Source organism: Fukomys damarensis, unplaced genomic scaffold (genome assembly GCF_012274545.1).
Source record: "Fukomys damarensis isolate Sample0158 unplaced genomic scaffold, DMR_v1.0_HiC HiC_scaffold_31, whole genome shotgun sequence".
NCBI classification, from domain to species: Eukaryota; Metazoa; Chordata; class Mammalia; order Rodentia; family Bathyergidae; genus Fukomys; species Fukomys damarensis.
In genome coordinates, this window is record NW_022900943.1 from 24,637,059 (window position 1) to 24,651,174 (window position 14,116).

Genomic DNA, 14,116 nt, shown 5'->3' on the forward strand with positions numbered 1-14,116 from the left:
TTTTTTTTTTTTTTTTTTTTTTTTTTTTTTTTGCTATTCTGGGTCTCTTCTTGTTCTGGATGAATTTCAAGATTGTTTTCTCTAGGAATGTTAGTATTTTCATTGGGATTGCATTACATATATATAGTAGTTTTGGAAGTTTGGGCATTTTGACAGTGTTGTCTTTGCATTTTCTGATTTCATCTTTGATCTGCTTTTTCAGAGTTTTCATTTTAGAGGTCGTCTTAGGTATTTAATTTTTTTGATGCTATTGTGAATGATATTATTTTTTTAAATTTTTTTCTCAGTTCATTATTGGTATACAGGCATATTGATTTTTGTATCTTGCTGTGCTACTGAATTTTTAAATTAATGGTGGAATTCTTTGTGTCTTATATGCAGAGGATTGTGTCTTCTGCAAATAATGATAATTTTGTCTCTTTTCTTATACATACTCTTTTCATTTTTTTCTCTTGCTTGATTACTGTGACTGATGTTCTGAGAACTGTATTGAACAAGAGTGGTGAGAATGGAAATCCTTGTATAGGTCCAGATTTTAGAACTTTTTTAGCTGTGATGTTGGCTGTTGGTTTGTCATACATGGCTTTTATCAAGTGAAGATAAGGTCCTTCTATACCTGTTTTTCTTAGGGTTTTTATCATGAATAGATGCTGGATTTTGTCAAAGGCTTTTTCTGCATCAATTAGGGTGATTATATAATTAATTTGCATATCACATTCTTCTCAACAGCACATGGGATCTTATTCAAAAGAGAAAACATGCTATAGAAAATAGAATCATATTTATTGATTTGCATATGTTGAACTATTCATGCATCCTTTGGATGAAGCCTACTCAGTCATAATGCATGATCTTTTTGATGGTTTGTTGCATTCTGTTTGTCTGTATGTTAGTGAGGATTTTTACATCTATTTTCATTAAAGAGATTGACCTGTAGTTCTCTATTTGACTGGATCCTTTTCTGGTTTGGATCAGGGTAGTGGTAGCTTCCAGGAATGACCTTGGTAGTACTTCTTTCCTTTCAGTTTCACTCAGGAACTTGAGGAATATTGGCTTTAGGTCTTCTATAAAGTTATCATAGAATTCAGCAATGAATCCATTGGGTCATGGACTCTTTATAGTTGATAGTAACTACTGCTTCAATTTCAGTAATTACTGCTTCATTTATATCTTCTTGGTCTATCATTGGATTTTATATATTAATCCAGTCTGCCTGTCTTTTGATTGTGAAATTGATACTGTTCACATTGAATGTTATTGCTATAAGGTATTAACTTATTCCTGTAATAGCATTATTTTCCTTTTGATGATTTTCTCCCCCTTCCCTTTTCCTTAATTGCTCACCCTGCCTGGTAAATTCATTCTGTTAGACTTTTTGGCATTATTGGTTTTGTTTTCCTGAGGAAATCTGTTAGTAATTTTGATCATGTTGGTTTGGTAGTCATGAATTTCTTAAGGTGCCATTTATTATTGAAAGACCATATTTCTCCACCAGTTTTGGAAGATAATTTTGCAGAGTATATACCTGAGTTAGAAGTTTTTAGGGCTTGAAACACATCCCTTGAAGAGCTCGTGGCATTTAAGGTTTGTCTGGAGAAGTCTGCTGTTATTCTAATGTGTTTACCTTTATGAGTGGTTCATTGTTTTCTCTTACAGCTTTTAATGTTTTGACTCTGTTGGATCAGTTTTTTTGTCTATATGATGTTATGTAGTTCTGTTTTGATTATGGCTATTTGGAATTCTGTATACTTCACTTTAATTCTGTCTATATATTTGGAACATATGCTGTTATTTCTTTTTTATGCCATGTTTGCTGTGTTACTTTTCACTAATTCCCTTTAACCTTACACTTCTTTGCATCATCTAGCAGCTGTTAGGTGTTTCTCATGTTCTCTCTTGTTTTTAAGGTATCTTTGAATAATAGGTTTCTGATTCTTCCACTCTGTCCTCATGTTGGTCACTTCTGCTGCCAGTAATTTCGGTAGAATTTTTAATATCCTTGGTTTCTGTTTGGTACCTTTCCATGGACTTATAATTCTTTGCTAAACAAGTCATTTGTGTTTTGTATGTTTTTGTTTAACTTATCTAGCTTTTTTAGTGTCTTCTGTAACTTTGAAGATTGTTTTGCTTATTAAATCCATTATCGTGTGTGTGTGTGTGTGTGCGCGTGTGTGCGTGTGCTCACTGAGCACCTTACTGATGTGTATTTTTAATCTCTGTTGTCCTTGTACTTTTGGCTTTTTATTTCCTCTCCCTTGATTCCCCATGATTCAAGTTTGGGAAAGTTGAGTTTTGGAGGCATTTTGTTGCTTTATTATCTCATGTTTCTATTGTTTCTCTGTTTTGTGCTGGTTTGTGTGCCCTTGTATTGGAAAGACTTTGTTGCCAGTGTAGGGATCTCTTCAGTTAGTGTCTGCTTTTCAGTGATGCATTCTTGGCCTGGGTATCTATAGGCCTTTCCCTCTGTCCCAAGATCCAATCACCTCCATTAATTTGGGATGGGAGTATGCAGTGTAATTGGCTCACCCTGTTCTCTTGGTTTAGACAGTAGTATTGTTAATGACACAAAGATAATCTGGATATTAGTATAAATCAGTATTAGTATTAAATCAGTTAATAACAACAATTATGCCTCCCTACTAAATCAGCAGCAGTAACACCCAAGATGAACTGGACATTGAAGAACCATAGAACCCCTAATGTACCACCTTCAACCATAGAAAAGAGATCTATAATTATAGCATAAACCCTAGGGCAAACCAGATATTGATAGATGGCAGATATCTACTAAATAGCCACTAAACGAAAAGAAAACAAAAGTTCAGGAAGAAATTTTCTCTGTATTTCTCCATGTGTGATTTCTTTGCAGGATCTACAGTTTTGAAATCCTCTCAATTCTCAGATATCTACGTGTTTTTTTTTTTTTTCCTTTTATGCGAACTTGTTATTTTTCAAGTGTCTCGATTATGGATCCTGCAAAGGCTGTATTTTACTGTTGATCACTACTCTGCCATTTTGGTTGTCCCCATTTTGGCACATTTTTAGAAGTTTATTTAACTTTTAAAAGTCAGTGAATTTTTATAGTGATCGTTACTGTATTGTATTGTGGTACATTTAACTTCATGCTAAGTAAAGAATGTATCAGAAGAGTGCTGAGGTTGTAACTCTGTGGTAGAACACACACTTAGCATGTATGAGGCCCTAAATTCTATCCCTAGCATCTGCAAAAAAAGAAAAATATCCACACACACACACATTTACACACATGTATCAGAAGAGAACATGGACTTAATTCCTTTAGAGACTACCTTCCTGCTTTCCTTTTTCATTTTTTTCTTGCCTGCTTTTGTTTTAAAATGATAAGGAATTTTCAATGGTAATACAAAGTTGTGGAAAGGTACAGTGGACTAAACATTATTTTAAGAATTATTTAAGGTGTTTTTTTGTATACCTTTCTGTCAATCTTTATTATTTTTATCTACTAGACACAAGTTTCTTGGAAAGAAGTGTGTTTAATTTTTACTATATTTTCATTTTTTTAGCATATTATCTAGTATATACTTGGGACACAATCTGTTGAATGAAAAAAGTACATATTTCTAAATGAACAGTACATTAATACAGTTTTATAGGAATGTATTGTTCCCTTGTCTTTTTAGTATTGTTAGTCTTAATGATCTTTCAAAGCTCTCGTATATAACAGAAAATAAATTGATGGTAAACATAGATTGAACGGATAATGTTCTCATGCTTTGTTTTTTAAATGTAGGTACTCTTAACCTTGTGATTCCATGGAAAAACCTCTATACTCAACCAGTTGAAGCTGTATTGGAAGAAATTTATTTGCTCATAGTGCCTTCTTCTAGTAAGTAAAACTCTCTTTTTAAAAATTTCTTCACGGTAGAAAACAAGAATTGTAAAGTACAAGCTAAAGAGTTGGCTAACAGAAAATGATCCAGAAAACTGGTCAGTATGTCCTACTGATAATGTCACTGACTTGTGAATATTGGAAAAAAATACTAAATTATTCTTTTGTAGATGAAAAAGCCTTTATATATATATTTTATACATATATTTGCTCATAATGCTTTTGTGGAATCTTGAGATATTTTAATATTTGCTTTTAGTATTTGTTCAAATTTATTCTAAATTTTTGTAGACTGTGAATTAGAAGTTATTTTCAAAGATAGTTTTTTGGATGAGTATTTTACAATTTAAGATTCTTTTTGTGCTTCATGCAGGAATAAAATATGATTCTTTAAAAGAAGAAAAACAACTCATGGAAGCAAAGCAGCAGGAATTAAAAAGAATAGAAGAAGCAAAACAAAAAGTTGATCAAGGTAAAGAAAATAAATACCAGTGATTATAGAAGTCATAAATATTTATCATAATAGAATATTATTTCTGTCTAGAAGTAGCTGAGATTATTTAACAAATATGAGAGAATGTTATTACATAGTGTGTACAGAAATTTTACCTTGCAGACATTTATCTTAAGGCAAATATTATGCCTGGCTTATAAGGGTAAGGTTTGTTTTTATCATTGCAATTATTTTTATCCAGACTGTTCTTATATTTACTGATTTTGCTCTTTTATTCCCCTTATATTACTTCCTTATGATTTAGGGTACTTAGTCTCCTGATATATTTAGTTTTGTCTCAATCTTGTTTGTTGTTCCCCTGGCTTTACATCTTTTTTCTATTTAACCTACACCATGGACCATTACTACAGTTGGTTTTTCATCAGTGGAAAAAGTGTCCTTTAGCAGTTTAATTCCTGGGCTGGGGATTTAGCTCAGTGGCACCATGCCTGCATGGGAAGTGCAAGGTCCTGAGTTTGATTTCCAGTTCCTTCCACCACCAAAAAATCTAATTCCTTTTTACCTATCCATTGTCATTATCACAGTTAATTTTTACATTCTGACTCTTGTTCTCCTATTTGGTCTTTTTTATTTTATGAATGTATTATAGCCTTTTCTTATTTTAAAACATAAAGTCACCTCCTTAGCTTACTCATCTTCATCAAATAGTTAAGCCTCTTAAAAGTATACATATGTTGACTTCATTGTCCTTGCCATGCATTAATTTTTTAAGTGAAAATTAAACTTGAACAATAATATCTTACCTGTTAATAAACATTAGTGAAGATTTAACATAGTCTCTGGCAATATTATGTGTAATTCTATTTTCTTTGTCACATTTCTTTCATATCTTAGGTAGTTGTTCAGCCCTAACCTAAGTCTTCTCTTTGCTAAGTCTCCTAAACTTTTTCCTTTCAAAAATTATTTTTGGCCAGGGATTTAGCTCAGTGGTTCTGCTGTCTGCCTCACAAGCACAAGAACCTGAGTTCAATCCCAGGTACCAAAACATAAACAACAAAAAAAAACTCAAATAATTTTTATTTTGTCAAGATAATAATACTGCTTTAAAAACTACCCAGAACTCATAGTAGAAAAATAAAAAATTGGTTTCCTTGACTCAGCCTTGCACCCTACTCCCTCCAAAGTATCATTGCTACATAAGATACTCACTTGGTTTATTAAATATGTGGGAAGTGCTTCATTTTGTAATGGACTCTGAAGGTTGGCCAAGTAGTATAATGTTTACTACTGAGCCAAGAAGTATACTTTACTACATAATATACTCTAACTACCTATAGTTGCTAGCCCAACTTTGTTTTTTGCTTGGTAAAGGTAAGTGGATGTGGGTATGACTTTATTATGTAGACTGTTATTTAATCTCTGTTTTGGTAGAAGCCTTAGCCTTTCCCTCTGTGCAATGCACTTCAAGGGTCTGAAGCCTGTAGGCTTCTATGTATTTTATAAAATAGTAAGCCCTTGCTTTCTAGGTTAGAAAAGGGGTATTCATTTGACTGTTGGCTTGGGAGAGAGGAATAGTAAAAGTTTTAATTTGCTCATTATATAGACTTTAAACCGATTCTTACATTATGTCTTACTTCACTTCCTTATGCCTTGTTCACTGATGGCCGTTTTTTTTTCTGTGGAATCTCAAATTTCTGAATGTTTCTAGGATTGTGTTTGTTAACTGATCCTCTGTTTCAGTGACATTTCCATGTATGTTCATTTAGGATTTTCTTTTTCTCTGTGTTGGCAACGCCATCTGTTTTTCATTTTCTAAATTCTTTTTGCTTCTTTGTGTATTATTCTATCTTCTTTCTTTGACTTTGGGGATTTAGTCATTTTTTTTAAACCCTTATTTTTTGCTTTAATGAAGTTTTACTGAGGAATAGAGAAGTGCATGCAATATGTATGCCATGTTTGATGAGAAGTCTGTCCTATGTATAGCTACTCTAAAATATAAATTTATTTTTATTTATTTATTTATTTATTTAGAGACAGGATGGTTTTGCTGTATAGTTCTAGAAATCACTGTGTAGCACAAGCCAGCATTGAACTCTTGGGAATCCTCTTGCCTCGGCCTCCTGAGTCCTGGAATGATAGGCATGTGCAACCATGCCTAGCTCAAAAATATAAATGTTCCGTCATGCTTAAATTCATAGCTAATCCCTTAACAGGATAAAGTTTAAACTCTTCAGTAAGATATATAAAAGCTCTCATGATTTGAATCCTGTCTCTCTAGCCTCATAAATGGCCCCAAAACTTTTATTTTTTGGTGTAGCCATATTAAACTATTTGGTAGTTTTCTGACTATGCCAAATTCTCCGTGGTCTATATTTCATTTCCTTCCTTTTTTTGGCGGGGGTACCGGCGATTGAACTCGGGTCCTTGCTCTTGCAAGGCAGGCCACTGAACCGCTGTGCTAAATCCCCAGCCCTTTATTTCCTTCTTTATTCAATATTCACTTGAGAGTTATCAGCATTAGGTGATAGTTTAGACCAGTGATGGCGAAACTTATAGAGACTTAGTACCCAAACTGCAACCCCAAACCCACTTATTTTTTGCAAAATACCAACACTGCAGTTAAATCTGAATACTGAGATTTTAATTTAGGAAAAACAACTCACACACTTGTGTAGTGTGCTCATAGGGTGGACTTTGTGTGCTTGCTCTGACATACGTGCCCATAGGATCACCACCAGTGGTTTAAACTCTTAAGATGTGAATGAGGTTCCTTACAGTACAGAGTAAGAAAAACATAGGAGTATGCCTTCAGGAAATTCAACATCTGTTAATTGTATAGAAAAGGAAAATGGACAAAAGAATAGTGAAAATAGACAAAAGAATAGTAAAAATAGAGTGGCCCTACAGTAGGGAATTTGGAGTTTATGGTTCCATGGGTGAAAAGCTGTTTTAAATTATGAAAATAACATATCAAATCCTGACAAGATGTCAGGTAAGATGAAGATTAACAAATTAATCCTCATGTCTGTTAATTTAGAAATGACTGAATTTATAGGAAAAAGGCAGTTATTATTTGCTGGTGGGATTCAAAGAGCTTGTATTTTGTTGCCTGTTTCACTTAATTGTATGATCCTTTTATATTCAGATATATTCACAACTCATATTTACAGCTCATATGGTTGATATCTTTGTAATTTTCATTTATCTAATATTCCTCAGGTGAATTAGGGAGTATAGATTATTAGAAGAAAGTGAATATGTGTATTATCTATACAGAGGACTAGGAATACTAAAGGGGCAAGACTAGAAATATAAAAAGAAATGGTTTTCATTGGCACTTTTGAAAAGGGAAAAGACATAGTAACTAGTAGCTATCAAAGGCATATTTTAAAGAACTTATGATCCTATATTTGTTCTGTTCCTCTGGGAAATGTTGAAAGTAGAAATAGTATCATTTTATTAAAAATGAAACATGAACTTTTCTCACCCTTGTTTGAAAAGAGACGAGAAAGTATAATTTCATATAGGGAGGAATGTGCTGTATACAACTATTTTGTGCATTAAGCACAGATAACTTACAATGGCATCAGTATTCTTGCTTTGATGCTCTCACTGGCTTTTCTAATTTAAGCCTATTGTAATTCTTTATATTCACTGTTTTTCATATCTTTACTGAGGCACAGATAACAGATTATAACTATATAAATTATAAATTATATAATATATAAAATTGTATGTATTATATATAATTACATATAGATTATAAAGTTTAGTGTCAATAAATTTTATGTAGTGGCTTTAGTCTTTTTGAATGAGAAAACTAGTTTTTGAAAAATTGGCACATTCAGTTGGTTTTGAAAGTTGGTTGGAAAGACTTTGGAAAGCAGGCTATTAATGTTCTATTTACAAATATGTATAATTTTTCTTTAATAAGGGAATATATTCAATATATGGACATTATAAGCTATATATTTCATTGAAGTTGAATATTTGTAATTGTAGAACAACATCAGAATGAGAAGCAAGACACTTTTGCAGAAAAATTAGTCACTCAGATCATAAAAAATCTTCAAGTGAAAATTTCCAACATTCATATCCGTTATGAAGATGATGTAAGTATCTTAGTATGTGATTTTTAAAATATATGTAAATTATTTTACTGTTTATGGGCACTGTGTAATGACCAATCAGATTGCTGGGAGGTAGAGAAATAGATGACATCATTTTTCTCTTTTATAATTGTAGTTGTGATTTTTAGTCCTTAGCAACAAGTGCTTGGTTATATTTTCTTTAAGTTGTTAAAACTTAAGGTTAGAAAGAAAGATGCCTTGGGATTTACAAATTTCAGTTGTACATTTTTAAATATGCTATTTTTAACCTCTTGGAAAGCACATTGGTTTATGAATCAGTAGAGCTAGACCTGTTTGATTTTAAATACTTCATTGTTCCCTTAAGCTTTGTATTAATATTATTATTAGTGTCAATCTTTTTATAAAACTTTGTATAAACTGAAAATATAGGGGTATAATACAACACTAATACATTAATATGGAGTATTTCAATTTGTTTTAGAAAAAATATAGGAACAAAAGTTATTTGGAAAACTAGTAAACTGTTTGTTTTTAATATTTGAAATAGGATATTTCCCGCAAGTTAAGATTTTCTGTTTTGTCCAAATGCTTAAAAATCTGCATATGATTTACTTTTTTTTTCCTCTTTAGATTACAAATCGAGATAAACCACTTTCATTTGGTATTTCCCTTCAAAATCTCAGCATGCAGGTACTCTACAAAAGTTAACTACGTAATAGTTTATTTCTTGTGTTTTGACCACCAATACACTTTTAGAAAGCAAAGATATTTTTGTGGTTATTTAATAGTCTTTGAATGATATGTTTTCAAAGATATATCATGGGAAATTGCTCTTAGAATGTAGTGTATTGTTAGTAATACCTTACATCTGTGTATGTGCATAACAAAATTGGGCTTCTAATGGCCTTTTAAATATAATGATCTTTTTTACTGCTATTTTTTTTTCCTTTTCAGACAACAGATCAATATTGGGTTCCATGTTTACATGATGAAACTGAGAAACTAGTTCGTAAGGTAAAATAAATACCCTTAGACTTGATGAAAAAAATAAAGACAAGTGATAACATTCACATAAATACAAATTTATGTGAATTGTGTTTATTTGCTGAACTCTGATATGGCTCACTTAATTACTTAAGACTTATGAAAATAGCATATGTTAAAATGTTTCAAAGAAAATGAGACATTAATAAACTTGATTTATTTTCAGTTAATTCGATTGGATAATCTTTTTGCCTATTGGAACGTGAATTCTCAGATGTTTTATCTTTATGATTATGATGAATCATTGGTGAGTTCTTTTGATATGTGCATGTATATATCTGTATTGTATTTAAGGCATAATTCATTGTCAGTAATCTAAATATTAGCATTGTTTTCTTGGAAAAATTCATTATTATTTATAAAACATGGTGAGTTGTACAAATACACCTTAATAGCCACCAGAGCATTCTTTTGTAGTAGTTTAATGATATGTTTAACCACTTCAATATTTTTCCATAGCTAAGTCCTCCTGTTTGAATTTATTTTTAAAATTGCTTTTAAAGATATCTTACAGATAATAGAATTTTGTAGAGTAAATATATTGGCATAAATGTAAATAAAAGCAATTTGTTTTTTAATAGGACAGCTTGAAGAATGGTATTGTCAGTGAAAACATTGTTCCAAGAGGTTATGATTTTGGTAAGTATATTTCATAAAATAGGAAATTTGAATAAAGTCATTAATAAAATTTGCATTAATATTGCTGATATCTCTGAATTTTCTGTTATATTAACTATTATACGTGTGTGTGTGTGTGTAAAATTACCTTTTCTATATGTTTTATTGTGGGGGAGCTTTTGGTTATATTTCAAAGCTGTGGGGGGATTCTTTATAACCATGTGTGTGATACTGAGGAACCCAAGACCTAGAGCATCTTGGACAAGTGCTGTACCATTGAACTGAGCCCCGAGGCCTGTATGCTCACTCTTAAAGCATTATCTCTATTGTTTTTAATTTGGTTTCATTTTCTTAATTATTTTCTTTTAGGAAATGAACAGATGAGTTATTTGTTGTTCATGTTAATGATTCTCAAGTTTATTACTTTAGGTTTGACTTCTCTTTTGCACCAAAGTCATTTTACGCTAAATTAAGGTCCAGTGAAAAGGAATTGCACAGTAATTTAAACAAGGAATGTTTAATATAAAGAATTACTAACAATAAGTGTGAATTGCAGTAATAGGAGCTTAGTTAGTAAAAGGTAGAGTGAATGCTGAAGAGTATAGGTATAGTAAGAAAAAGAAACAACCCCTTCCTTCAGGTCAGGATGGAATATCTAAAGAAGAAAGCCCCTCCCCTCAGGCCTGAGATCTAGACCTTGTTGAAGAAGATAGTTTTGGCTCACTGAATGGTAGGAAAGTCTATGCTGTGCTGGCAAAACTTGTTGGAACTCACCTTCTGTAATGTTTTGGAAATTCTTTACTGAGTCTTATTGGATAGTGTCTCATTGCATGTGTTTCACTGCAGAACTTCCTTAACATGGTACTGGGGGAGTTGCTAGCTGCTGTACACTGCAGAAGGTGATGCTAAAGAAGTCCAGCATGTTGTAGAAGCCAGATACTAGAGAAGCCACCCACCTGTACTGTAGGAACTGGGAGTTAAGAGAGAGGTGCCTCTGCAGAAGCTTGTTGGATGTGTATGCTGGGAACAGGCAATGTAACTCGTCCCTTCTATGGTATCTTGACAGTGTTTTGTAGTGGTAAAGATTAATGTGGTAGCTGGTACAGAAAAAAAATATTTAAAGGGCCTGAAACTGTTTTTCACAGCAGATATTAAAGGGTGAATTTGAATTTGGAGCTCAGAGGCAATAAATTGACAATTGGCATACTCACTAGGAAAGGAAAAGGATCTGAAGGTGGGAGTGTCTGTCTTTCTCTTTCTACCTCTGTGTTTCAATAGGAGAAATTACAGTATACTTGTAGGCTGATCTGGAAATGATCTAATACAATGCGAAAAATTAATGATTCAGGAGAGATAGGAGAATTTCTGAATTGGTCAGGTAAAAAGGGGTTGGTATATAGTATACAGGTGGAGAGTTTAGCCACAGATAGAAACGTGGTCAGTTCATCTGTAAGATACAGTTTAGTCATGTGAGAATTTCTAGTATTGGCTAGATGAGTAGGTAGGCAATAGAAGTTCATGGAATTTCTTTTCTGAGTTCTTTTTATTTTAACCCCAGATGTTGAAGGTTTTTTGAAAGCTCATTGATAGACACGTATGAGAGTGGGAGAGTGAATCAACTAGAGTACTGTTCGTAAAATTGGGTCCAACTAGTAGCATTAGCATCATTTGGGAAATTGCTAGAAATATACATTTTTAGAGTATATCCCAGGGGCATACTGAATTAGAATTTCTTGGGGGCTCACCAGTTGACGTCTTAACTCCAGGTGATTCTGATCAGTAATTTTGAAAACCACTTGGTTAGAGTAGGGGTTGGGCGTTAAATAGTTTACATTTAGTAGCAGTCCATATTCAGTCTCTGGTACATATTCTTTTTTGTTTCTTTTAAACAATCCTTTAAAAAGTCTACAAATCATTCTTGGCTAAAAGACCATACAAATGTAGGCTGTGGCATAGATTTGGTCAATTCCTGGATGTTGTGTTATTGCTCTGCAGCATTAGGACTTACTGAAGATTTACATTAATGTGTGGCTGATATTTTCTTTTGAGCCATTATTTAGCTGCTACATATATGTGAGGAGTAAGTGCGTTTAGCTGATCAAGTATGGACAAAGTGAGAAGTATAAAGGATTTAAAGATAAATGCAAGAAGATTAAAATGACTGATGATGGGAGGATGGGATTGGGCTGGGATGGAGGAAAGTTAATGAATGGATACTAAATTGTAGTTAGGAACAAGAAGTTCTGGTATGCTGTTAAACAATAGGATGACTATATGATAATATTGTGCTGTACACTTCAAGACCTAGAAAAAAGGATTTAAAATTTTTTACCATAAAGAAATGATAAATGTTTCAGGAGACAGATATATATATGCATATCAAAAGAGTATGTATTACCCCATTATTAGGTACAGTATCTGTGTTTTGCCTCATTAGAAAATGTGTAGGCCTTCAAAACAGTAAGAAAAATGCTGATAGATTTTTAGCAGAGTAAGGATGGAACTGAGGATATGAAGCAGAAGTGAAGAATAGAGAAAAGGTAGCATATCAATGATTGTATTCAGATAAGTATTTTTGAATGCTTAAGGTTTGAAAACTTAGGTGCTAGTACTTTCAGGTAATTAAAATGAGAGTATACGAATGTGTATACAAATTAGCTTATAATGTAATATTTAATCTCTGTCTGGATTCTATTTCTGATCTCTGCACAGTTACTATTTTAGCACTATTGATTGAGCCAAGCAGGCAATCTTAGGTACAATCCCATTTTCTCTTCCCTTTTATTAAAAATGGAAAGGAGGAACAGGTGGACACAGGAGATTTGAATTCAGAAACTCAGATAACTTCAGCATAAAATGGAGGTTAATTATAAACTCTTTTCCTCAGCATTTCTAAAATTGATTCTCATAAACAGTATACTTATATCAAAACCACTTTATTGGGCTCTTGTCCTTTACAGTGAATATTCCTGCTTTTAAAGATTATATTGATGTTTTGAGTAGTTTAGTAAGCCTTTATTTGTACTGTAAAACACAACAAGAATTATAAGTACAAAAAAGTTAAAAGAATCTCCACTAGCTAAGGAACAGTTATGGCAGTGTGGATATTTGGGAACTATAGAGGGAATAAAATAAATAGAAATCAGTGTTTGAAGCTTGCTCCTTTTAGTGCCTTGAGACTTTTGAAATATGACTTCATTTAATATTTTTAATTTGTGTTATTTTCCAGTATTTCGCCCCATATCTGCTAATGCCAAGCTCCAGATGAATCGCCGATCAGATTTTGACTTTTCTGATCCCAAAATAAACTTGGAGGTTGAGTTACATAACATAGCAATTGAATTTAATAAACCACAGGTGAGTTTCTTTGATTACATTAAAAATTGGTGAATTTAAAAGTTTTTAAATTAAGTTTTATTTCATAAAAGCAAAGCTATTTTTCTAAAATTCTTGTTATAAGGTACATTTCTTTTAAAAGTTGATAATTTTTATTTTCAACAATTGAACAGAAATTTTGAAGCATTTAAGAGTTAATTTTTCCATTCTTCAGTATTTCAGTGTTGTGGAGCTTCTTGAGTCAATTGATATGATGAAACAAAATCTGCCTTACAGGAAGTTCAAACCTGATGTGCCTCTTCACTTCCATGCCAGAGAATGGTAAAATGCCTTAATGATTTTACTTTTAAAAATTAGGACATAAAAATAAGTTTAATACTTTTTTTTTTTTTAGTTTAATACTTTTTTAAGATACTATTTAAAAACTCTGTCACTGCAACAAAATACTTGCTGCCCAAGAGTGTATTTTACATTTAAAGTGTGTTTGGCTGACAAGTTCCTGGGGGCTAAGTCTACAGTTGGCTTGCTCCAAGGCAGACTTGGCGTGGTGCAAGGGTGTGGCAGAGGAAAGCTGCTGTTCACCCCATGGTAGCCAGCCAGGAGTCAGAGAAAAGAGACAGGACCAAGACACTCCTTTCCAGATTATATTCCAGTCTCATAAGACATTTGAGATACACCATAACAGATACACATTTTCTGGTCTGA

At 32.6% G+C, this 14,116-nt stretch overlaps 1 protein-coding gene across 5 annotated transcripts in view; it reads left to right on the forward strand.

The window, feature by feature from the left end:
- Positions 1-14,116, forward strand: part of Vps13a (vacuolar protein sorting 13 homolog A) — a 228,418-nt gene that overhangs the window by 13,837 nt on the left and 200,465 nt on the right. For all 5 annotated transcript variants that reach the window (XR_004514896.1, XR_004514897.1, XM_033757746.1 and 2 more), the window contains exons 4-12: positions 3,770-3,865; positions 4,242-4,340; positions 8,325-8,434; positions 9,044-9,103; positions 9,368-9,427; positions 9,624-9,704; positions 10,039-10,096; positions 13,305-13,432; positions 13,626-13,732. Coding sequence is in view for 3 of the 5 variants with exons in the window: in XM_033757746.1 (XP_033613637.1) it covers positions 3,770-3,865; positions 4,242-4,340; positions 8,325-8,434; positions 9,044-9,103; positions 9,368-9,427; positions 9,624-9,704; positions 10,039-10,096; positions 13,305-13,432; positions 13,626-13,732 (799 nt within the window). In the remaining 2 variants the exon portion in view is untranslated. The remainder of the gene's footprint in view (positions 1-3,769; positions 3,866-4,241; positions 4,341-8,324; positions 8,435-9,043; positions 9,104-9,367; positions 9,428-9,623; positions 9,705-10,038; positions 10,097-13,304; positions 13,433-13,625; positions 13,733-14,116) is intronic.